Source organism: Medicago sativa, chromosome 2 (assembly GCF_051527215.1).
Source record: "Medicago sativa cultivar Bolivia chromosome 2, Bolivia_mono, whole genome shotgun sequence".
Taxonomy (NCBI): Eukaryota; Viridiplantae; Streptophyta; class Magnoliopsida; order Fabales; family Fabaceae; genus Medicago; species Medicago sativa.
Window position 1 is genome coordinate 66,501,447 of NC_140750.1, and position 27,221 is coordinate 66,528,667.

The 27,221-nt window shown below is 36.1% G+C and overlaps 1 protein-coding gene, 1 long non-coding RNA gene and 1 pseudogene across 2 annotated transcripts; 2 read left to right on the forward strand and 1 right to left on the reverse strand.

Annotated features, from left to right (window-relative positions):
- The first annotated feature begins 9,598 nt into the window (after positions 1-9,598).
- Positions 9,599-12,094, forward strand: LOC146949877 (uncharacterized). The gene is made up of 2 exons (XR_015027398.1): positions 9,599-10,104; positions 11,345-12,094. It is a non-coding gene; the product is annotated as an uncharacterized LOC146949877 (long non-coding RNA).
- Positions 12,095-12,399: 305 nt separating this feature from the next.
- On the reverse strand, positions 12,400-16,636 carry LOC146949878 (uncharacterized; annotated as a pseudogene).
- A 609-nt stretch (positions 16,637-17,245) lies between these two features.
- LOC146949879 (Met-10+ like family protein) lies at positions 17,246-25,685 on the forward strand. The gene is made up of 9 exons (XM_085745904.1): positions 17,246-18,291; positions 20,808-20,906; positions 21,219-21,338; positions 21,447-21,613; positions 22,954-23,024; positions 24,150-24,292; positions 24,809-24,920; positions 25,056-25,168; positions 25,323-25,685. Exons 1-9 carry the CDS (start codon positions 17,506-17,508, stop codon positions 25,464-25,466), a joined length of 1,755 nt encoding a protein of 584 aa, XP_085602030.1. The 5' UTR covers positions 17,246-17,505; the 3' UTR covers positions 25,467-25,685.
- Positions 25,686-27,221: the final 1,536 nt, after the last annotated feature.

The following is a 27,221-nucleotide window of genomic DNA, read 5'->3' on the forward strand; positions in this document are numbered from 1 at the left end:
TTCAGAAACACTCTGTGTTGAAGAATCTATGCACGTTAAATTTGATGACAAGGAGCTTGAAGATAAAACTTCAAAGCAGGGTGAAAGTTTTGCAGAGATACAGGTTCCTGAAGCTACTCCAGAACCTGATCAGATAGCTGAGTCTGAAGATAGTCCAGAAGCTGAACCCACATCAGAAGCGCAAGATGAAACTGCTTCTGATGAAGCACAAGATGGCTCACATCAAGAAGATCCTCCCAGAAACACATTCAAACACAAGTCTTCACATCCTGAGGAGCTAATCATTGGAAACAAAGATAGTCCAAGAAGAACAAGATCACATTTCAGACAAGAAGAGTCAATGATTGGACTAATCTCAATGATTGAACCTACAACAGTTGATGAAGCACTTTCAGATGATGGATGGATCCTAGCTATGCAAGAAGAGTTGAATCAATTTCAAAGAAATGATGTGTGGGATCTGGTACCCAAACCTCAGCACAAGAACATTATTGGAACAAAATGGGTATTCAGAAACAAGCTGAATGAGCAAGGTGAAGTAACAAGAAACAAAGCCAGACTTGTTGCACAAGGGTATAGTCAACAAGAAGGCATTGATTACACTGAAACGTTTGCTCCAGTTGCAAGATTGGAAGCAATCAGGTTACTTCTTTCCTATGCAGTTAATCATGGCATAATATTATATCAGATGGATGTCAAGAGTGCATTTCTCAATGGTGTCATAGAAGAAGAAGTGTATGTTAAGCAACCTCCTGGATTTGAGGATATTAAATATCCTGACCATGTTTTTAAATTGAAGAAATCACTATATGGCTTGAAACAAGCTCCCAGAGCTTGGTATGATAGACTAAGTAATTTCTTAATCAAAAATGATTTTAAGAGAGGACAGGTTGACACTACACTCTTCAGAAGGACCCTTGGGAAAGATATTCTTGTTGTGCAAATATATGTTGATGATATAATATTTGGTTCTACTAATGCATCTCTTTGCAAGGAATTTTCTGAGTTAATGCAGGATGAATTTGAAATGAGCATGATGGGAGAGCTGAAGTTCTTCCTTGGCATTCAAATCAATCAATGCAAAGATGGAGTCTATGTTCATCAATCAAAGTACACAAAGGAGCTTCTGAAGAAGTTCAAACTTGAAGATTGTAAAGTGATGAACACTCCAATGCATCCTACGTGCAACCTGAGCAAAGAAGATGAAGGAGCTAAAGTAGATCAGAAGCTGTATAGAGGTATGATTGGTTCTTTGTTATACCTCACTGCATCTAGGCCAGATATTTTATTCAGTGTATGCTTGTGTGCAAGATTCCAATCAGATCCTAGAGAATCTCATATGACTGCTGTCAAGAGAATCTTCAGGTATTTGAAGGGAACAACTAATCTTGGACTCCTTTATAGGAAATCCTTAGATTATAAGCTAATTGGATTCTGTGATGCTGATTATGCTGGTGATAGGATTGAAAGAAAATCAACCAGTGGCAATTGTCAATTTCAGGGTGATAATCTTATATCCTGGGCTAGCAAAAGACAAACAACTATTGCTATGTCTACAGCAGAAGCAGAATACATTTCAGCTGCAAGTTGTTGTACACAACTACTTTGGATGAAACATCAGTTGGAAGATTATCAGATAACTGCTAACAGTATTCCCATTTATTGTGATAATACTGCTGCTATTTGTTTGTCTAAAAATCCAATTTTGCATTCAAGAGCTAAGCACATTGAAATCAAACACCATTTTATCAGAGATTATGTTCAAAAAGGAATTTTAGATATACAATTCATTGATACTGAAAATCAATGGGCTGATATATTTACTAAGCCTTTAACTGTTGAAAGATTTGATTTTATAAAGAAAAATTTGAACATGCACTTCGTGTCTGATTAAATGTTTGCTTGCTCCTGAATAGGATTTTAGGTTCTGAAGTTAGTTCAGAAGCAGTAGTCCATCAGAAGCTCTTCATTGAGGTTCTGAGGAAAACTCGCTTCTGATGATGACATCAGCATCTGAAGTCCAGAAGCTGGATTTGTTGCTTCTGAATAGTTGAATAAGTGGAAACGTTGGGAGTTACTTGTTAAAGTAACTTCTGGCCCACTAACTTGGTAGTTACTCTGTGAACTTCTTACGTGGCCTGTATGTGTTGGTGTATAACTAAAAAGGGCAATGATGATTTAAAAGCTTTGAAAGTACTTTTCACGCGCCCCCAATTTTGTCATTAATGTTATGTTTGTTTGTCTCTTTTGAATTGCAATCGTTTTACTTTTAACACTTTGTCAATTCACACACTACTCACTCACAACAAACACATTTGCTCTCAAACCGTTTGCGAAGTAAGCGCATTCTCTCAACCTTAGAACCCTAAAATCTTCATCTTCTTCAAATCTTCGTCAATCATCAAATGGCATCATCAAGCTCGCAACGAAAAGATTCAGAATCTACTTCAAGAATGGTCCCTGAATATGACTACAGAGGAAGAAGCATGAAATTGGAAGAATGGGATTTGCAAGTTCAGATAGAGAATCCAGTGGACTTTGATTCTCTGAATTTTCATAGGTGTTCTATCAGAAGCTACTATGAAGAGCAAGGACTCATGGATTATTTCAGAATGTTGAATGGACCAACATATGAAGCTCTGGTTAGACACTTCTGGGTAAGAGCAAAATTTTACAACAAAGCGGCATCCTTATCTGAGGAAAGTCAAATGGTGCTAATGTATCCTGAATTAGAAGGGAAAACAAGAGAAGAAATGAGTCTTGCGCCATTTGTTGAAGATGAAATCAGATCCAGCATCTGTGGTATTCCAATAAGAATTGCACAATGGCACATAGAGTATGTTCTCAAGGCTGCAGCCTCTGGATACTACTCTGGAATTGATCTTTCAGATGCTGCTGAAAAACGCATTTGGAAAAAGCAAGCCAACTTGGTGATTTACAATTCTGAGAAGGAGAAGAAATATGCTGAATTGAGCATGGAAACCAAGATGCTTCTGAAGATTCAGAATGAGACCCTGTTTCCAAGTGGTGACTGTGTGAAACCAAATCTAGCTCAGAAGGTCCTTCTCCAGCACTTCATCAAGAAGGAAAAGGTGAATGTGCCCAAATACGTGTTCAAGTACTTGGTAGAGTGTTTGAAGCAGAGTCAGCTACTGGATAAACCCTGGGTTCCTTATGGAAGACTCCTCTCAGAGATATTCTATCAAGGAGGTATCTTGAACAGTCTCAGTCAATCTCAAGGCTTCACAGATCAGCTACTTGACACAAAAACTGGAAAATTCATTAATGCTCATACTCTATTGAATATGAAGCTAATCAGTGAAGTCACCAAACTTCAAACTGATTTAAGTGAATCACTTGTTATGTCTGATCTTATGAAGGACTTTCCACCCATCTGCAAGAAGGATCCCATTGAAGTGCAATTGTACTATATCAAGGAACATTTTGAGGCAACCAATGAGAGAATCAGATTGGAAGATATTCCAGAGGAAATGTATGGTGGTGCTTTGCCACGAGCCAGAGGCAGAAAGTCAAAAAGGAAGATGACTGCAGAGCAATATCTAGAGGTTGAACAAACTACTAAACAGGCAAAAGTTACTGCTGACAAGCTCAAAATTGGTAGTTCATCAGTACCTTCTATTGAAGAAGCCATTGAAGACATGGACTCCAGGATGATCATGGGTGTTGACATTCCTCTTGATCAACCTGCTATACCAAAGAGGAAGAGAAAGCCAGCCTTGAGGAGAACCAAGGATTTTCCTCATATCACCTTAAGAGCTCAAGCTGCTTCTGATTTGAAGTTAAAAGAGTTACAAGAGAAGAAAGCAGCCGCTGAAAAAGTTCTGGAAATTGCTGCTGAGCTACGAGAGTCTGTAGTTTCAGAAGCCAAGCAACTGTTGCAGGTGTCCAGTGAATCTGCTAAAGAGGATTCTGATCCTGAACCAGAAAAGGTAATTAATATATCTTCAGATTCCGCATCCGCATCATTATCAGATTCTGATGATTCTGATGATGATGTACCCTTAGCTCAACTTTTTCAAAAACCAGTAAAAAGCCAATCAACATCAACCAAAACCAACGATAAGCCCTCTTCGTCAACTTCTTATGAACCAGTTGGCCACATAGTTAATGAGAAGTTAGCTGAACTGGCTGTGCAGAGAGAAAGAGTCATTGATTCTATCTTTCGCCTTAACCCTCAACCCCTTTGCATTCAACCTCTCAACATGATTCCTCCTGAAAATGTTGAGTCCACCTCAGAAAAAGCCTCTGAAACAACTCCAGAAGCAGCTGCTTCTGAAAACGTTGTTTCAGAAAACCCCCATCAACAAACACCTGAACCACAAAAACCCACAACACCCCCACAATCACCAATAGCCATCACTGACCCCCAACTCAACACTCAAACATCAACTTCACCACAACAACCACCATCTGAAACTGAATTTCAACCTTTACCTGAACACTCTCCTGAACCAACTCCCATGGATGTTGACATCTCCCTAGTCAATGTTCAAGCCTCAACCTCCACCACACACATTGATTCTGACCAGCCCTCATCTTCTAACACACAAACACACCTTACCATTCCAGTTCCTAACCCTATTCAAGACTTAGAAATCAGTGATTCTGATCTTGAAATCCTTGAACATCCACCCACAAACATCCTGGAATCTGGATATATCAATTCTGAGCTTCTGACAATCCTTAGTCAATTGCTTAATCTTGTGGATCAACGAAGGACAATTGATCTCACAAGTGCATATGAAGACTCCTGGGCATCACTTCAGAACCGGGCAACTGAGCTAATTGAAAGCTTAAGGGCTAAGTGCATCAGAAGCAAGGAAGCTTCTGTCAGGAAGTTAATGGAGCATCTGAATCAGAGTCTCAGAGTAAGAAGTTCTACACTGCTCCTGGCAAACCAGCCTTTCTTCTTAGAAACGGATTACTTGACCAGAGAAGCAAGATTGTGTAAGCTTCTGAAGAAACAGATGGCACAGCAGCAGCAAGAAGCTAAGGAAAGGGAACAGGCTCTTCTCCAGAGGCAACAACAGCTTGAAGAACTGTTGCAGAAGAAGATTGAAGAAATGGAGGAGATGAAGAAACAACATCAAACCAACACTTAGTTGCACACCCTTGTGTTTTTCTTTTTGTTTGTTGTTTGTTTTGAATTCCTAGTCCTTGCTTCTGAAACCATTCTGTTTTAATTCTCTTTGCCTCTGAATGCTTACTGATTCTGACTGTTTAGCTGCTTCTGACAATTGAATATACATGATTTTTGCTCTGATTTATTTAGTTCATTGCTTAGTATACTCTCTCACGTTTGAGTTTTTCTCATATCTTTTTGTCTTTTGTGCTTAGATTTATTTTAATTTTTTTTTTTTTTTTTTTTGATAATGACAAAAGGGGGAGTATATGTGACAAGTATTTAAAGGCTCTGAGCCCCATTAATGGCATTTGAAATTTTTGAAAAACTTCTATCTTTTTACCTTATTGGTATAAGCTATGAATGAACGAAGGAGTATCAAAATTCAAGTAAAGTTAATTGAACCATTCTTCTTATCTATAAGTAAATTCTTTCAATGATTCAATTTTGCTTTTAAGCTCTGATAATAATTATTGCGCGCAAAATGAATTTAATTAACCTGGATAGAACTTAGGGGGAGCTTACAAACCTCACCTTAAAGACTATCAGACTCAGGGGGAGTTTGAGCTTACAAACCTCAGATTCTGAGCTTACAAACCTCAGAACCCCAAAGTCAACTTGTTAATTAGATTAACAACAATTGATCAATTTTAAATACTTTTGTTTGTCATCATCAAAAAGGGGGAGATTGTTGGAACAAAATGTGTTTAACAATAAACCTTAAAGAGTTTTGATGATAACAAGGTATTAAAAATTGTAAATTGGATTAGCTAATATTTGTTCAAGTGTACAGGACCATAATTATAAAGTTACATCATCATTGGTTCTGAATGAGCAAATAAAGAGCTATGGAAACAACAAAAATTTGAAGCTTGGACGCTCCTGAAGGCAACTTGCTCCTGAAGAAAAAGCGCTCCTGAAGTCAAGCTGCTCCTGAAGAAATAGCGCTCCTGAAGAATAGTGCTCCTGAAGACAAGAGGTCCAGAAGTCACATCATCAGAAGCTGCATCATCAGAAAGCTGCAGAAGTCATCTCATCAGAAGCTGCATCATCAGAAGCTGCCTCATCAGAAGCCATTTCACCAGAAGCTGAATATCAACTGGATTTGCAAAGAATCAAGTATTGAAGAATCATCAATGCAAAAGCTGTCTATTGGATTCGAAAACACAAACAAAGGATTAGTGGAGCTTGCAACGGTCATTTCAAAGGTGTTTGAAGGTGCGTGTTTGCAATTTGGACGAAAGCGTTGACATTGTACTTTGTACGAATTGTACAACCACGTTCTCCACTACTCTGTTTTGTGTCTGCACTTCAAGACAAGAAAACAGCTCCAGAATACGGTCTCGCCTGCATAGATGTTCCTTTGGATAAGGAATGGATTTCAAATTTGTTCTTCATAGGACAACAACCAAATCAGGCAAAAGATCATTGGTGAAAGATCAAGCTTCAACAACGACTCTTTGGTGTGCTGGCAATTTCACAACGTCTCTTTCACACCTCTATATAAAGGAGTGAAGACCTAGAGAATTGGTAATGCAAGAACGCTGAACGAAAGACTCACAAGATTTTCACAAGTACCAAACCTCTGCTGAAATTGTTCTGCATTCACTTAGAATTTCTGTGTCTCAAAGTCATATCTTAGAAATTCTTAAGTCCATTGAGTCTGTATCTGATTTGTATTGTGAGCACCTCTGATTGTATATCAAGTGTTCAACCTTAAACAATTTTCTGTGTAATTTTGTTTAGTTAGGAAGTCTCTTGCAGTTGTGCTTGAGCAGGAAGTCTCTTGATTGTGTTCTTGAGCAAAGGAAGTCTCTTGCTTGTGTGCTTGAGCATTGGAAGTCTCTTGCTTGTGTGCTTGAGCATTGGAAGTCTCTTGCTTGTGTGCTTGAGCATTTGTAATCAGATATTACTCATAGTGAAATCTCCTTGGAAGTGCAAGGGGGACTGGACTACTTCCGGATTGTGGAAGGAACCAGTATAATTGCTTTGTGTCGTTCTTCTTCTCTCTCTCTGTTTTATTCCGCTGCATTTAGATTCTGATCATCACTTCAGAAGCTGTCTCACTTAGCTTCTGATCAGTGTATTCAGTTATTTAGAGAAACGAAGAATTTTTCAAAACACAATTCAACCCCCCTTCTTGTGTTTTTCTCACCTTCATAATGGTTATTATTGACACTTTCAAATCCAAATCATCCTACTATATGGAGACACTGGAATGGTGTCGTACTAGGACTGCTGCCATGGTTAATGATGAATGTTTCTATGTAGTTTACAAAGAAGTATTTTCGAATGTTTAATAGTTACTTATCTACTCTTTTTAGACTGAATGTAACTTGATTTGTGATATTGAAAATGATTTTAATTTGAATTATTCAATAATATAATTGTAGTATTTATTGAAATCTAATACAAAATACATTTATCCAATTTGATGTTTATATTGTCAAAAAAATTGAAACAAACAAAAAATACCCGTGCATCGCACGGGTCAGGGTCTAGTCTATAGTAAACATGCAGCCCTCAGTCTTGCACAAAATAAAAAATCAAACCCAATCGTAAAAAAATCAATTCTATTACACATAGGCAACTAAATATATTATTATCCGGTTTGAGAGATTAATCTCTACAATTATATACAATAGATATAGGACACCCGATTCAAAAAAAAAAAAAAAAAGATTAGAGAGATGCTAGGGACAATTGCTTTAACACTCCTATTAACACACATTCATTCATCGGTCCATGTTTGCATCCAATGCTTGGTTACTGGTCATTAAAGTTTATCTATTTTTTAACACATTCTTTTTAGTCTCCCCTAAAAAACAAATCAAAGATTAGAAACGTTTTCATTGACCATTGTTTTACTTGTGAAAATTCTATTGTTGCCATGAATTTCAAAGTCACTTTTCCAAGAGATGAAGTTGACTGTGTCTTAACTCTTTTGGTTGTTAGTGATGATGGATGATTTGAATTTTGAAGTGGCGTTGTTGATGATGGTAGATGAATTTTGATGCTTGATGTTTAACTTACAACGATGGTCTTTGAAAATCTCAAATTCAGATGTGAATAGTTTACTCAATATAATGATTTTTTAATAATAAAACTGTTAAAAAATCAATGCATTTGCATGAGTTGCATGTAATTATATAAAAAACAATTATATTGATAATAAGGATGATATCCTTATTATGTCGTGAAATCTCTCTATTGATCGATTTTATTTGAATTTATAGGCACATTCTCTTGCAAAAAAATGTCATATTGTATTTTTTAGATTATAGAAAATGACTTAATAATGCATTTAGATCTTTTTATCAACCACCCTTTTGTAACTTCTCTTCCATATACAGTATTCCTTCTTGATGATGTATTTAAATTTTTCTAGTTTTCTTAAAAGATGGTGCAATCGATCATAGAGATAAAAATGAACTAAGATGAATAACAATGTCATCTGGATGCAACTTTCATCCACATGACTACATCCTTATAAGCTTATAAAAAAATAAACGCAGAACAACTATACATATCATATGATTCCCTAACCTCGTTCTCCACTCATCACAAACTTTTCATTACCACTAAAATCTTTTCATCCAAATACCAGAATTAAAAACTGCAACAACCAGGGCGTTTCTGAGATTTTGGTGGCCTAGGACGAACCTACATTTTCGGTACTAACTAATAAATATATATAAACATCAAAATTGATACAAAAAACTAAGCCATTTTTTTAGGGCCTAATAGACCGCTAAGAAACAAATTTTGGGCCCAAATTTCATACTTATTTTTTGGGGCTTTAGGGCGGTCGCCCTCTTCGCCCTGCCTCAGATACGACTCTGGCAACAAAAGTTAACGTATTTGGACTGAATTTTTAACCAAATACATCAACTTTTGTTGACCCAAATTTTTCTTATAAATAGGACCGGAGGAAGTATTATTAATTAAACCATTCAAATTAATCTTGGACAATTAAAATGCAAAAAAGACAACTTAACCCATAAAATTAATGATTTAAATAGATTAGTTGAGGATAATAATGGAAATTTGGTAGTAATCAAAATTCATATATTAGTAATTAGTAATAGAATTTTCAAATTGACTCAACTACCTACCGATAAACAGATACTCCCTCCGTCCCTATATGTAAGCACCCTCTAATAAAAGGGTGCTTACATTAAGGACGGAGAGAGTATTTGGCTTTAAAAATATATCAACGTCTGACATGGCGCAACATACAAGTGTGTGTTAGAGCGTTGGTCCATAGCATTTCTCATAATATTCTTATTATTATTACCCGTTTTGAGAAATAATAAATAAAACGACATCCTATAAAAAAAAATAAAGAGGCATCGGTTAAATTCAAATGGTTTAGAAATCTTGTGAAATCCAAATTTCAAGGGATTTATTCTTATCCGTTTTTTCTATTTGAAGCAACATTCTTCTAAAAAAAATGTATTCAAACAACGACGTAACAAGAACACAAAATCTTAAACACCACCACCCTTCAAACAAAAAAACAAACATAACATAAAAAACCTTCATTATTGCATGAACCCCAACCCAATCTGAGAGATTTTGCTTCATTTTGTTATATAACTTTATGTTCCAAAATCCTCTTATTGGTTTTGATTATTATTCTTCAAATTAAGTATAGAAATAATAAAATTATTCTAGTTCATATTATTACGGAGTCGTTGGAAATGAACAAAGGCAAATGTAATAAGATGTCATCATTGTTTGTGTGTTTCAAAGCCATTGTGGATGCAAATGATGATTTCAAACCAACAAGAAGAAAACGCAACCCTAGCAGCGACCCTGTTCTTGCGTATATGGCGACTGCAGATAAAGACGGCGTTGTTTTGTTTTCATCTACGTCGAAGGAGGAAAGCAGTCGTCGACGAAAGAGAGCAAGGAAGACGTGGTATGCACTCAAGATGGCGATCAATGACACACCATTGGTAGTTTTCTTTCTTTTCTTTTTATCCATCTTTTTGATTTCAAATATGATATTTGAACACCTCTTAATTTTATGCACCTATTCAACACCTCAATTTCTCTCAATCTCTTTCTTTCTATCACATCACTAATGTATCACATCTATCCCATTATTCTATCCATCTCTTTATCTCTCCTCTCGGTGCCTATAATGAGTTTTGGAGGTCTATTGATTATTTCCCTTTGACTTTTCCTTTTGTTGTTTCTTGTGTACGTGTATGCTTTTTTATTCTACTTGTCATAATCTTTGTTTTTATGAAACTACTTTTTATAATAATCTTAATATCATTTAATAATTTAATAAATTATATTGCATATGAGACATGTAAAGTAAAGATACTCATCAATTTTCCTCTATGAATAAGGATGACATAAAAACTAATTTTCCTGTAAGTAAAGATACTCATCAATTTAATTGGCCCTCCAATCGAGTGTCATTTTTGCAAAGATGACTTATTTGAATTTTAAACGTCATAATACATATGTCAATATTTTTTGGTTATCCAATTTTGTTTTGTGAATAATGTCCCTAATAAAATATAAACACATTTTCCCTCATGTATTTAGAAAGGAACAGGAGTATAAGCAAAATAGTTACTCTCATATTTAATAGGAGTAATAATATATTGGGTTGAATAATATTTTTCCTATGACATTTGAGCAAATTCTGGTTTACCCTGCATATTTTTTTTTTAGATTTCAACCTTATAATTTAAAGATTCTTTGCTTTTAAACCTTCCTGAAATTTGACTTTTAAAAATAGATGATGTAGCAAGGGGGTAAACTAGAATTCGTCTAAATGTCAGGGGGACGAAAATACTTGTAATTCCGATATTTGACTTTCGTATTTAGTAAGGATTTGGTTCCCTTAAGGAATTGGTCAGGGTCCTCTTAATGAAGGTTAATATAGAGAAAAGACTTTTTCATTTTATTTTTTGTCAACATAGGTTTTTTATTATTATATTTCCTATATTTTTCATGGTTTTAGAAAGTTATGTTTTCGTTTAATTTGCAGAATAGTAATAGACAAAATAATATAAACATTAATCTAATTCAATTTGACATGTCACATGCCTACAATTTCTTAAACTTTGATAGAAGCTTTAATCGAATTCAATTTGTTGTCTTGAAATATTGAATTTTTCTGATTTTGGTGTGTGTTAGACTAACTTAATCTTCCATGTACATTATGATTTATGACAGATGAAGAAGATCTTTAGTAGAAGAAAGTCAAAAAAGGATTCCATGTCCACAATAAACAACAACATAGAACCAGAAATCATTGACAAACACAAAACCGTAGGTCGAACCAATTCAAACACTTCCTTAAATAATATTGGTTCATCCGCAATGTTTTCCTCTACATCGTCTCTTAATTCAATTACCTCATCATACCCCGATCACATGCCAAACTCTTCCTCTCTTGAAATAAATAACATACCAAAACCACCACCATTAAATGGAACTATTGGAGCATCAAAGAAAATTAGCAGTGTTGTCGAAGATAGGAGGAAACGAAACATAACTTTATGTATGTTATGGATTATTAATTTTTTGGTTTTGATTTTATGGGGTAAATATTTTGCTATACTATGCACTTCAATTTGGTTATACTTTGTGCCTTACCATTTGATATGGAAATGCAAAGAAGGGGTTTCTTCATATAAAGAGAGTGAATTTGACTCTGTTCAATATAAGAAGAAGATTATGATGGAAAGGATGCTTGAGAGGAGTCATGATCGTGATTCTATTCCAAATTCTGCTAATTCTAAGACAAAGTCATGACAGTGAAAGCTTTTTTTCCTTTCATTTTTTATGTATTTATTTATTTATTCATGTGATGCTGCTAAGTTTGTAACATTGTGAACATGTATACAAATTTGTATACACGATTTCCATGATGAGCATTGAGACTAATTGGTGAATATATTTTTTCTATATTGATAGTATCAATTTAATTGTATTTTTTTTATCTCGAATGAAATTAAAAATACTGACTCAAGAACACTACGATATAGAGATTTCTTCCGGCTTAATCATAGATCTTGAGTTTAAATCTAACCCTTGGAAGGAATGCAACAATGTTAAACAGTGGCGGAGCAAGGAATTTTTTAGAGTCTGGGCAAAATTTTAACCGCAAATTCACATGTGACATAATATATAAATAGTCATAAATCAAAATAAAAGAGACTCGTCATTTTGTCAACAAAAGTACAATTTGAAATAAGAGAGATGAAATATAACCTGCTAATAGTTTGCTAAACAAAATTAGGAGGTAAATGCCCTTTCCGAGACCTCTTTGCGGTGAATGTTCAAATAATATCAACATTATCAAGTGACTTGAATATCTCTCGCTCGGTGTAACATATCATCAAGTCATTGAACCACACATCGTTGATCTTGTTGCACAGTTTAGACTTGATAATCTTCATTGCTGAAAAAGCTCTTTCAACGGATGTTGTCGACACCGACAATATCAAAGCCAACACAATGAGTTTGTAGACCAATGTTGTAATATCCCGCCTGTCAGTGTCAAAATATTATTAAGTGATGACAGTCAAATACGAGCTAAGTCTCAGAGTCGTCTTTAACCCGCTTAAGACAAAGGGCATTTTGGTAATTGCGCATCAAGGGAGTATTTAATTGATTTTGGGGCCAAATATCTTCATAATCTTTTCCCTTTCTCTCTCTAGGGTTTGAGATGGAAAAAAATTGCTCTCTCTTCTCTCTTCTCCCACGCCTTCTTCTCTCTTTCTCTTTCTCTATCTTTTCCAACTTCTTCCATCTATGGCAAGGCTTCACCTTGTGATCTTTCAAGATACCAAATCATTAGAAGCTTGTATTGAGTTGTCTTTCTCTTCTTCTCTCCCTCAAGAATAGATTATGAAGTTAAGGTTGTTGATGTTGGTAGAGAATGATGCTTGGAAGCTTGGGGGTTAAGTGATTATCTTGGTGATCTCATGGTTAAGAGCTAAAGAGAAAGTTGATTGGAAGATTGGATTGATGAACCAAGAGCTAGGGTTTGAGGTTGTTTATGGTATGTATGGCAAATTGGAAGCAATTGGTAGAAGATTGAGCATAAGCTAGAGTGTGGATTGTGTTCTTGGCTAACTTAAAGCTTTGGAAACAAGGAAGCAAACTAGGGTTGGTTGTGAAGGGAAGATGATGCTTGCTTGAGGCTTGGAATTGCTTTTATAACTTGCAAGGTGAGTTCCTTAGTTAGATTACCACCCATGGTTTATGTGTTTTCTCTTGTAAGATAACTATGCATTTTTCTAGGGTTTACACATAGAAAAGTTGCCCCTTTCATGTCATGTAGTTTTACACATGTGAATACTTGCTCAATGTCTGTTTTACAAGTTGTATATGATCTCTAGTGCCATGATATGCCTTGGAATGATTGGAATTGAGGTTTTTGAGTGAAAAATATCATTTTTGACAGTTATGGACTGTCACAGCTCGCCACGGCGAGCAAATGGCTCGCAAGGCGAGCTTGAAGGCCGAATGGGGGTGTCCACTCGCCTCCTACTCACAATGGCGAGCAGGTGCTCGCCTCCCACACACAACCACTCGCCATGGCGAGCAAACAGTGGCCAGCTCATTGTTTGTTCGCTTCCGGGTGGTTCTGGCGTTTCGCGAGCGGTTCTTTTCAAGCAATCTTTTTAAACTATAATCCCTCAATCATGATTCCAAGGCATAAGTTGTAAAAAGGATTTTATTGAAGGTAAAGCAAGTATTTTCTTTGTGTAAGGTAGCATGGCATATGAGTGATCTAATGACTTTACGAGCGGGTAGCAAGATATTCCTTAAGCAAGGGGAAAACTAGAGCCTCGACATAGTAGTCGAGAACTAGAATGATAGCAAGAATCACTAGAATGATTAGGAGCGAAGTATGTTATCTTCGCACATGATTAAGGTAGATATAGCAATGCATAAGTCGTGGACAAGATTACACCACGTTATGAATGAACAAGTATGAACACTTACCGCTATTCGGATCGATCAAGGTTCCGAGGTAAGCTTTAAGTGTGAATAAGTTTAACCTAAATAAGCGACAAGACCATGACAAGTATAAGTAGGTGGCATGTCTCTTGTTATCCACGCCAGGGGGATACAAGGGGTTCTCAATATGAGAACGATCCAAGCCGTAAGGGACCCGCATGTCACTGAAATTAACAAGATGTAGGTGCTCGTGTCTCTTGTTATCCACGCCAGGGGGATACGGGAGGTTCTCGACCTAAGGGGAACGGTTTAAGCCGCAAGGGACCCGCACGACACCGAGGGAGTCCGATGTACGTACATCGGTCATGTATGGGATTGTACTCGGGGTTACTCCACCCGGGACTATCCGTAAAATGAATCAAGATAAGAATGTTTGTTCAACGCTAACATAATGATTAATGAACTTAGATGCGATTATGATATGACATGATTATGATTACGAATGAACTTATGTATGAAATGTTAAGTACAAGTCAAGACTAGGACAAGTAAAGAATGTGATGCCGATGACGTTCTTAGGTTTCCCTAATCGTCCGGCTTAGGATGGTGTCATGAACATGTTATATGAAGACCTCGATGCGTTTACCGTATCTTGGCATAGTGGTCTTAGGTTCCCTCGACCGCCATGACACATATGATTATAGTAAGACATTAACAAGTAAGATGATTTATGACGGTCCTAGTATGCACCACCGTCTAAGCATGCAAGTCCCCACACTCGTATAATCAACCGTCAGGTTGTAAAATAGATACGTGGCGACCTTAGGTTTTCCCCCGTGGTTGCCTATAGCCTAGGATTAGGTGGAACTCACTGAGACATTATGTCTCATCCCAATCCTTATTTTGTTTCAGATAAACAGGTCGGACGTAAAGCTAGTTGCCGAATGGATGTATCAACAAGTGTTCGATCGTACCGCTGGAGAAGGATATGGACGTTCAAGGATGCACCTTTTATGTTTTGGACAAGTAGGGTTGTATTTTATGTACGAACACATTTAGTTGTATAATGTTTTCATTCGAAGTATTATTTGTTGTAAATTTTTAATGTATCCAGTACTAAATTAACACACTTGCTAGACTTTCTAGATACGTCTAGTATGAGTGTTACAAATGTAAATACCAAATGTTTCTTAGTTTGAACCATCTTCATAACCAAACTTTGAACATCTTCACAAGATGAAAAGGAAGCATGCCTTTTCACTTGAAGTGCATAAGGGTCAAGTTGCTCCCTTATTGTTCCACGGTCATCATCAAAAAAGTCTGCATGATAAATATCAGCAAGACGAGCAAGCTTATCAACATCAAATTTGGAGAAAGAGTTATTGGGGTCGAGACATGAAAGGCAATCAAACACAACTTCCTTCACTAAAGTGGTGATCCATCTCCACACATATTTTGTCAATAGCAACATAAAAAATCTCTACAGGATAATGGTGAAGATTAGTGACAGTCCTCTCTTCTAGTCTTGAACGACCCCGAACCAGTATTTCTTCATCCATATTTGGCACTGGAATACCTTTAGCAACACAAAATTCTTGGACATTAAAAAATAAATTATCCCAACCCCTCTCTCAATGTGGCCAACCGAGCTTTGACGACATCAACTAATTCCATGGCAAGCACAATATTAAGATCTTTTCTTTGCAAGATTTTTGAAAGCTCGTTTGTGATACCAAACAACTTTAACATTAACTTCAAAATGAAAGCAAATTTAAAGCTCTCCAATTTTTCTATCAAACCTGTCGCTTGAGATGGTCCTCGTCCATCTTCATTAACCATACTAAGCAACTCTAACACGGAGGACCACATCTAATCCAAATGAAGCAAGGTAGTGTGATGTGAACCCCATCTAGTATCCTCAGGTCTAGCGAGACTAGATGATTGGTGCAAGCCCCTTCCTCTAGATATCTCACTTCTCTCAAGTCTATTCAAAATATCTCGGTCTTGTGTCTCCGTCAAAGCATCCCTTCTCTTACAAGATGCACTTGATGTAGTTACAATCAAGGAGATATGCTCAAAGAAATCATGAATTGATGAGAAACTACTAGCAACAGACACAATCACCAATTGCAAACGGTGAACATAACAATGGGCATAGAAAGCATATAGGTTTTCATCTAGAATCTTTCTTTGACATGATGCAGAGTAAGAAATTGTTTCACAACTTTCCCTTTGTCGTTCAAGAACCTAGAAAACAAATTCAAGAGGGTTATATGGAGGCATGGAGAATAATAGGTAATAGAAATTGGAAAATACAACTACTAACCTCAACATCACCACCATTTACACTTTGACGGATATATCACGCGACTCATCAATAAACACAAAAAATTGTCTATCACTAAGCTCTTCCATAATCACATTGGTAACTTCATGTGCACAACACATTGCGAGCTCCTTTTGAATGTCACTGGAAGTCATTTTACAATTTTTTCCACCACGGTCAAAAGCATATCTCACTAGTTCATTATTAGATTTTACTCAATCTACCATCTCTCTAAAATTGTCCTTGTTTAGAGAAGTAGAGGTTTCATCATGGCCACGGGAAGCAATGCCTTGTGCTATGAGATATATAGAACAATCTACATAACAAGTCAAACAAATCTTATACAATTCTTCTGATTCCCTAGTTGCTTTAGCAAACTTACTTGCTACACTTTGTTTTTGATTATTATAATCATGATGGTGCTTAATACATGAGCTATGCATACTATCATGACTACCAATATGATCTTTTAAGCCTTTAGATGCATGCTTCTAATCTTTAAATCCGTTTTTGGTGAAGACTTCAAAACAAAAGTGCTTGGCCCTCCCGGGTTGCTTAAAGAGAAAGGAATAGAAACAATAAGTTGCATCCTTGAACTCACTGTATTCAATCAATGTATAATTGTTATAACATGATTTAGAAAATGCTCTTGTAGCACTCTAAAATTGAGTACGAGGAAAACTTGACAAATTTGGTTGCAAAAGAGCTGAGACGAGAGAGAGCCAAAGAAGAAAAGTTCTCTTATGTGTTGCTGTCCATCACGCACAAAAGAGAAAAATTTCAAAAGTTGCCCTATTTTTGTTAAGTGGGTTAATGAGCAATTGAGTTGGACCATTTACAAAGTAAATATCGATTGAGCTCGGGTTTGTGCCAAGGCTAGCTGGATGGTGAAATCACCTATGACACTAAACATCTTGAATGAGAGTTTTGTCACCTATTGTGTTTTTATCTATGAGAGAACTTAGTCTTTGCAATTATGCATCAATTCACACCAAATGAAATAAAAAGATTGCAGATTTTGATTTTTGATTGTTGTCCTAAGAACTTTCTCCCTTTTATTTCACATGAGTTCATGTTAGCTGCATAATCAATCAACATGATGACCAACTTATTCCTCATAAAACCCCAACTTCATCTTCTTCTTCCATTTCCCTCTAAACCATTCTTCTCTCACACTCTCAAATACAAACCTTCTTTTCTTCCTATCAACACATTCTCCACAACCACCATTGCGACACTCTCCTACGGACCTTCCCTCCTTAAAGGCACCAACCCTTTCCCTCTCTCTTCCCAACCCCAACTCCCTCAAAACGACGGCGTTCTCAATGAACAAACCTTCACCAGAATCTTCAACCTCGCCGCACTCCGTGTCCCTTCCTCCGATTGCTCCGCCTTAGAAAATCGCCTCCGTGGTCACCTCCTCAATTGGCCTCGTATTCGTAACATCGCTCGTGTTCCCGGCGATGAAATTGACCCTAACATTGCTCCATTATTAGGTCAAAAATCGGAAGAAAACAACGACGGTGATGACGATGCATTGAGTTCTGTGTTGTATCGTGATAAACTGGCGAAAACGTTTAACACTCGCGGTTATGTGAAGTTTCGGAATTTGGCGAAGATTTCTAGGCCGAATAGGAATAAAAACAAGAAGGAGAAGGAGGTGGAGAAGGGGAAAATTGGTGAAGTTGAAGGGAATAAGCGAGTTGGGAGGAATGGTTTTGTTGAAGTTGAGGTTGTTGAAGAAGGAGGTGTTGATGAGGGTTTGAGGAATTTGATTGGCGAGGAAATTGGGAGTGGAAAGTGGAGGGGTTCGACGAGGTTGCTGCTGCTTGATGAACGGTATAAGGATCGTTGCGAGGACGAGTTGCCTGAGGCGATTAAGGTGCCTTTTCAGTGAGTTTTCACTGCCACAAGTGTTTTTTGCATTATATTTCTATGCAAGTTTGTGTGTTTTGATTTATCATTTACATTGCTTATGGTTTTTCTTGATTTTTGTTAGTTTTTAATGTGAAGAAAAATATGATTATAACGATTATACTTGTTTAAAATATAATAGCGGTAACTATTCTAGTTTTTGACCTGGTCAATTGAGGCATGAGGGGGTTGTTTTAGGCATATATTGCTTTGTAGTTGGGAATCACGTTGGTTCAATTATGTAGATTTCTTCCTCTAGGTATGTGTTGAGAAAATACATTGTTGATAGTAATTGGTTTTAGTGGCTAGTGACGAGTTAAGCTAAGATCTGCACTAGACAGGTTTGATTGCAATGGGAAATGTTTCATTGTAATCTGATCCGGGTTGTTGATGTAAGTCATGAAATCCTTTTGCCATTTCAGAGATTACATATTTGTTGATAGAGCCTATCTGTTAAGAGGTAGAGAAACCAATGTCCAAGTGCCACTTTTCATCGGAGCTTCATATTCAGCTGTCATAGCAGTGACTCACTTAGGGATAAACGGCTAGCTAAGGCTGGTTTGCCGTTGTAGGTTCTACTTGAGCGAGGAGTAAGGTGGGATTGAGTTTAGCGCTGTAAATTTTAGGCTTAGACCATGTTTGTATTGGATGTATAATTGTTCGGTAATTGGAGTGATTTTGGAGCTGTTTAATAGAAGATGAGGTATTTCATGATGGTTGTGCTTGAGATACGTGGAGGTTTGAGTACTTTGTGCTGGACTTATTGAGTATTTTGCGTGACAGTAGGAGTAATCACTGGAACAGTAGATAAAGTGAGTCTAAACGATTAAGTGATGACGGTATAATTCTGTGTAGGAAACATGGTCTCATTGAAGATTTTCATCTTTACAGACATAAATTTTTTCATTTTCTGCTAGACATTTATAGACTCCGTGATGTGGAATACCCTAGGAAAATACATTCTTGTGACCTGAAATTCTGTTTGTGAGGATTGTATGGTCTAAGTAATGGATAGTCTTGGAACTTGGAAGTGTTTGATAGACTTTGGTGCTTGGTACTTGAAATTGCAGAGAGAATGTAGGAATCTGTTTACATGATAAACAACAACATGAATGATCCCAGAATTTGTAAGGCAGGGAGACAGTGGCCAACAAGTCGAGTTCCAATTCCATAACGTGTCTTTGTTTTTTTTCAATAATACCACTTTGGTGATCTGTGGCAAAATTTTGAAGTACACTTGGCAATGGGCAGAATTGCGGCCGACCTCTTCATCCTCTGCTGCTGCAATTGCGACCACCACAACCTCTAAAATCTTTATTGTTGGGACCTCAACCTGATTTCTGTGTAATATTCACTGATGGCATTTCAGTTTCTGGGTTCCGCTTCTGGTTCTCTATCCATGATTCTTGTGCAAGAAGGTATTCAATTTGCAGCAGCTCAAATTTTCCGCTTATAAATGTGACTAGTACATCAGATTCAGGCGGTAATCCTTGCAAGATCACATTAAGTTGTTCTTGGGATGACATTGGGTCACCGGTTGCAAACAAAAAATTCATGATGACTTTGACTTTAAGGAGAAATTGTTGGATTGACCGATTACCAACTTCTGTATTTCTCAGTTATTGTTATTGCTCAGCTGCACTGCCTTTGCATTCATTTGATTGTGAAAGTATGTATGAATCTTGTCTCATAGCTCTACTCATGGATACACTCAATGACTTGGGGCGAGGATTGGGCTTGTAATTAAAGACTATAACTGAGAAAGCACGGGTTGATCTTGCTGTTCCCAAGATGAATAAGCACACTTACTTGACTTGGGTGTCTGTCTTCCTCGTGAGGAACTTGACAGGGATTTGAGGGTTGAAGGGGAAATGCTAAAACTTGTGCCACATCATCACTTTCTAAATTTGTTGTTTCCACAATAGAAAATTTGTCATCCAAGTTCTACTCGGAAACTGTATGCCAGAAGGTGATCTTGCGGCGGCACTAGAATTCTGCACTGGTTGCAGCGGGTAGGTGCGTAGAGGTGCTGGGCTCACCAGAAACCCATTAATAGCTGGCTTATGATTAGGAATGATAGCCATTGGGGGGTGGGGGTCTAAAATAGGTGGGATCGGAAATGGGTGGATCAAGAACCAGCTCTAGGTACCATATTGAAAATCAGAATAGAGGGAATTGCAGTAGGAACTAAACTTTGTTTATTCAGTTGACGATGATTCTGATACATGTAGTGTATTTATATTTTATACATTGAACAGTTACCAATTTAACCTTCATTTAAAATTTTAATACTTACTATTAATCAAATGTTTGATATCTCCTTGTTATTTTGTGTTCTATCTCTTAGTTTCAAATGGGAATAATCACATTATGTTCTTGCTTTTCTTTTTTTTCTAATCATGATAATTTGTTCTATATGTTTTTTTGACACCTAAAATATCATCTACTCACTTGTGACATTGTTCGTATTTTCATCCTGTCTAGGCTGTTTTGAAGGAGTATGCAGAAAAAAGCTGCACTTTGACTTTTGAGCTAGTTAGATGCAAGTTGACTCTGTTTTATGATTACTGGCAGACGAATGAGGTATATTATACCAAGGACACTTGTTTACACGTAATCTGTATTTGGTTGTAGGTATATAAGTGTATCTACTATTCTACATTTTTTATATGTAAAATTCTTCTGCTCTCTCTCTCTGTGTGTGTGTGTGTGTGTGTGTGTGTGTGTGTGTGTGTGTGTGTGTGTGTGTGTGTGTGTGTGTGTGTTTATATATATATATTGCGCACCTATATGACGCCTCAAAACAAGTTTGATTTTTTATTTCCTTGATATTCGTTATTGGACTTCAAAGTGTGTAGAAAATAAAAGATTATCAGTCCTATATGATTTTTGCAGATCTTGGAGGCCTTGCTGCCTGAGGGTATGATTGTTCCTACAGCTTTTGAAACTGTTGGTCATATTGCGCACCTGAATTTGAGAGAGGAACATTTACCATACAAGAAGCTTATAGCAAAGGTTCTACTTTTATAAATATTTTTGGTTACTGTATGTTAAGTGCGGGATATTAACATTAAATTGCAAATTCTTTTGTGTTAATGTATGAAAGGCTACCTTCATATTCAGGTTGTGTTGGATAAAAATAAGCCAAAGATACAAACAGTTGCGAACAAGATTGACTCCATTCATAATGAGTACAGGACCATGCAGCTTGAAGTTTTAGCAGGAAACCATTCTCTTGTGACTACATTGGCTGAGAACGGACTTCGCTTTCATGTTGACTTAGCAACAGTGTATGCTCTTTTTCTATAACCGACTAGTGTAAAACAGTTTTAAGGCCTGCCTTAGGCTTACTTGAAGTTTGTATAAAATTTTCTAGGTTATATCTTAATTGGATCTTCTGATTTGTGTTAATATGTGTAACTCTATTGTAGCATGTAACTGCAATCATACCCTCGTTAATCCACGTGTAGGCTTGAAACGTTGAAGGGATTGATACATAACATTATAGGGTTTTTAACCCATGGGCAATCATTTCCTAGATAACTTTATGCTCTTTTGTGGGTACTAAGATAATTTTTTCCCTCTTCAGTATATAATTAAAATCATTATATAATTAAAATGAATAACGAGCTGTTTCAACTGAGAATTTAGAGGAGCACCGACATTCATTTTTAACAACCCATAAACTCCATGGTTACATGTATCAGTTGAAAAGGTGCACATAGGGCCTCTGGAATCTGGATGAGACCTTCAACAATTCTCTATATTCCTCTTTTCGTTTGTATACAACTCATCTCTTAAAACAAGCAAGAGAAGGCCCTGTCATGCTGCATTGGTTAGTCACAGGGACTTGAACTCTAATTTGTAAGGAAAACCTATAAGAAGAAAGTGTATTATGTATATGATAGAGACCTGAGTAGGAGTCATAAGGAAAAAGAGGGTATCATGCAATAATAATGAATGTGGTAAGGATATATGGTAAATAAAGAGTGAGGTAGGATGCTTGGTTGGTTTGTTATGCTTTAGTAGTATATATAGCGAGGTAAGTGAGTTGTAGTGATTATGCAAGAATATTGGCTGAACCATTATGGTTAGGCAGAGAGAAAGTTTTCTCCATCTATGAGGAGCTTGGCTCTGGGGTAGATTGGGATTCACTCCCTTCTACATATTTCCTTTCTTCATCAATTAAACACTTTCCATTTTCTATTTATTATCTCTTTCATTACTTAATTTCTGTTTCTGACTTTTGGGTTCCCATAAGGAAGTTTGAATGCTTAGAAGACATCCATCAATTGAAATAATAATTATTTTTTGTATTAGTCCATGATTACAAGACATCGTCAGTTTTGATTGATTGTGTATATTTAAGTAGAACCTGGATAGGTGGCTTTAATCTCTTGAACTCTGTCTTGTTTCATCTGAATCAATTTGTGGTTGCACCATTCAAGCACATATTGATTATTGCATGTGTTTTCACGACGCATCATTCAAAGAATCTAGAATCTAAAATAAGGAATAAATACATTTTTGGATTTGTTTTTGAAATATCAGAGTATACTCTAAGAAGAGGAAATTAGGTATAAGTGAAAAAGGGTAAAGTATCACTTTTGCTTCTTTCCTTTTTATGCAGATATTGGAACTCTAGGCTTGGAACTGAAAGACAAAGGCTTCTGAGTGGTTTTACCCGGAATGATGTTGTCTGTATGTGTCTCGCTACCTGTTTGGATTATAATACTATCCTACTTGTGTTATGTATTCACTTTCCATGTCTTATTATAATTATTTCTCTCAGAATGCTGATTGTGGGATTTGGTTGGCTAGAGCAACCTGATATCATATACTGATGTCATGATGACAAAGATTTGGTTTTGTTTGCTGTTGGGGTGTGAATTTAGAAAAGACAATTGTCTTGGTAGTTAAACCCCCTCCTCTGATAAAAAAAAGATATTTGCTTTGTGGTGGCCCAAACAGGTTTATGCTTGGGGGCTTGGTGTAGATAGATGTAACATATGAAATTATTCATCGCTGATTTAAACAAGTTTTATGAAATTTTGCACTGCACTCTCGGATTCTTGGAGTGGTTCATAAGAGATTAATTTTGTTTGTATGATATGTGCTGGAAACCTGGAATTTGTTATTTCTTCAAGCATCATTACTTTTAAACTTTTATTTAATTGATATAGACACAGATTGTATATTCTGGATAGATTTAGTTGATATGACTGCACTTAAAATGGAAACATAATGTATTTAAACTACCATTGTTGCATTCTACATTTTAGCTTCTAATTTTTATCAATGCGCATATATATATATATATATATATATATATATATATATATTATAAAGAAACTACTTGAGATTTGTAGATGTTGGGACATACAAGGTTGACGAGGGAAAACAATAATCCATGAGGCATGTTAGGACTAGGTTGTTTTGACTCGTTTTCTTAATTAATGTAGCGAATGGCAAGTCTGCTCGAGCATCTTTTAGAAGTCACACAACTAGAGATTTGAATAACAAATATCCCTACACCCTCGTATAAAGAAAGTGAAAAATTATAATAACTAATTATAAGTTATTTTAATGCAGGAAGTCTAGATAAAAAAGAAAGCAAGAATTAATAGACCTCCACCATAAACCCCAATACAAAAATGTCCAGATTTCTATTTCTTAACCTTTTTTCACTCTCAATAACTTATATTTGTATATGTGTTTATTGAATTGTTAAAGAGTGTTCTTCTGTTCATTTATCATTTATTATGAAAAATATTCGTGGCTTGCTTGCACATGTAACATGAACATCATTTTATGTTCAATTAACAGGTGATGTTTTCGCTGGAGTTGGTCCCCTTGCCATATCTGCAGCAAAGATAGTTAAGCGCGTTTTTGCTAATGACTTGAACCCTTATGCAGTCGAGTATCTGGAAAGAAATAGTGTTCTAAACAAACTCGAGAAGAAGATTAAGGTATGCTTGATGTTGAGTGAGCATCTTCTCGAAGTTGTTTTTACCTTTTTTTCAACTTTTAAACATAAAACGATCACAAAGAAAAAGTATATTGGAAAGGGGCATACGTTTTGGATTTGTATATGCTGTTTCTTGGTTATTATCATGAATTAATTTTTTTTAACATTTTCTTTGCGATTTATGTAGATCTTTTATGCTTAGGTTTTAATTGCTGTGAATGATTTTTCTCCACGTATGGAACTATGAAACATAACAAAGAAACAGTAAATTTTGAAGTGTCTAATTAGGATTTGAAATATTACAATGTGCAGGACTAGTGTCCATATATGTGTCTCAAAACACCCATGCTTAATAGAATCTTGGTGTCTAATGATAAAAAGAATGTGCTTTACTTGTTCTAATGTGTTTTCACACATTGACGAAGAAACAAGGACGAAGTTGCATTTGAATCTGCACGTGGCAGCATTATTTTTCTTAATGGAATTTTCTACCAACTAACATTGTTTATTGTTCTAGGTTTTTAAAATGGATGGAAGAAGGTTTATAAAGGCTATGTTTGCCAGTGATAAAGCTCAATCCATCACACAAGTGGTTATGAACTTGCCGAATGATGCTGCAGAATTTCTAGGTACCCTATTCTTATATGACCTCTCTTTTTCTGTAAAATATTGTTTTATATGCCACAAATCCAACACAATTTTTCAGCATGATATAATTTCTGGATTGCTGAATTTAATCTTTGGATGTTTTGCTTCCCCTACAGATGCATTTCGAGGAATATACAAAGATAGACCTAAGGATGGGGAATTCACTTATCCAATGATCCATGTTTATGGATTCTCCAGAGCAGAAGATCCAGAATTTGATTTTCACGAGGTTGGTCGCTGATATATTGTATGCATATTTCTGTGGTTACTTAGTTTAGACTTGAGAAGTCTATTCACAAACCACCCAAAATTTGACTGCTAGGCTAGTTTTTTGTAAACATTTGCAGTAAAGACAACTTTCTAACAAAGCCCCTGTGATGCAGCGAATAAGAATTGCATTGCTTGAAGTGGCAGTCAACGTGGACATGCGACGGGTACGACTTGTTGCACCTGGAAAATGGATGTTGTGCGCATCATTTATTCTCCCTAAAAGCGTAGCATTCGCTAATACCGCAGTTGATACCTAACCAGTTAGATTGTCAATTAGCCATAGCAAGCAGTAAATTTTGTTTCACTACATAGTTATTGTAATTGATTTTGTATATATGTAACATGATGCATTTTTGCCAATTCAATATCATTTTTAAAAAATAATATAATGAATGAATGAAGTCAATATTGTGTATTTGACTTTTATAGAATGGCCTTTGCCAGTTGCCACTACTAATAAGGAGATTTAGTTAAAATTAATTTTTAAATTCTATTTTTGAAGATGTTTTTTCATTTGATTTTCCATAGAAGAATTATTATTTTAGTAATTGAAAAAATATCATGTATTTAAAGTGAATTTATACGGGAGCATTGGGCTATAATGTACAACCGATTTTAGTAGTATTGAATTGAATTGAATGAAGGTTCTGTCATGTAATGAGGTAAAAGAGGTACGTCCTGTCATATACCTCTAGAGTAATGAAGAAGCATGACAAAATCTTAACCACCAATCTCAGCAAAAATAATATCCAACTGAATTTGTAGATTGATATATCTCAATCTAAATCGAATTTTGAAGTGTCACAGCATTGATGAGAAGATGCTTTTAATGTCCCTTAATATAGATTGTAGAAGCCATTGCATTTGCACCAGAAAATTGCGAGTACAGCTGACGCTGAATTTGTTAGGTTCTATTCATACACTACGAACAGGGTCCACTGCATCTCTTGTTGAGATTCATATATCCCATGCCCTCTTCTCTCCAATGAAGTAGGTTGGCACTCATTTTTGTTGTGCATATTTGAAATCACGGCTAGTTTACCGAATTCACGGAGCCACCATGAGCTGTAAAAATACGGCAGCTCTCTGTCATTTTGTCATACTCACCGCGAATTTATACATGGACTTAATATTTTGCACTCAACCGAGTGAATTTGTTTTTAACTTCTGTTTTCATGGCAAAATCTTATTGAATTTGCGAACCACCGCCTTTTTTCCATGTGTTTTAAAAATTGGACCGAAGTATAAGACATTTAGGATATGGTTAAATTGATTCAATTACGAGATGAAGCTTGAATCAGATGACCAATAAAGCCCACCCAAATTTTCATCAGAGAGAATCGAACCTGAGATCTCAAGGAGGAGCTCACTCTCAGATCCCAAGTCAATACCACCAAGTATTAAAAAGGTAAATAATGCAAAACATAAATAACAAAGTCCAACTCAACTTGATTCAACATTTCATTTCGATTCAACAATGGTTCAAATATTTCTCCACCCCCACTACATTTTCAAAATCCCTCAAATATTTTTTTCTTCCCTTCCAATTTTGCCTCTTCTGGATTACACAAAACGGGGTGAGATTTCATTTGACTAAATTGGCTAATCCGGACCGTTATAATTGTACAATCTAAAATGCATTTTTCAAGATTTTGTACACATCCATTTTTCAAGTCCTGAAAAATGCATTTTGCAAATCCAAAGACCAAATGTATAAACTTGAAAGTGCATTTTGTAAGAATGAAAAGTATATTTAATCCTATTAAATAATTTGATGAAATCACAAACTAGGTTCCAGCCAGCCCTAAGGAGAGTAAGATAAGAAACTTAATTAAAAGGCAGAAACTTAATTGTTTAGTCCTGATGAATAAGACCAGACCTATGTATAGCATACATGGGTTATTACAATGGGCATTTATGTACATATATACGTATATATGGTCTGTTAAAACTGTTGTGTGGGTTGCAGTTGGAGGACAGCTGAGAGATCTGATCTGCATCTGTGGGTTTTA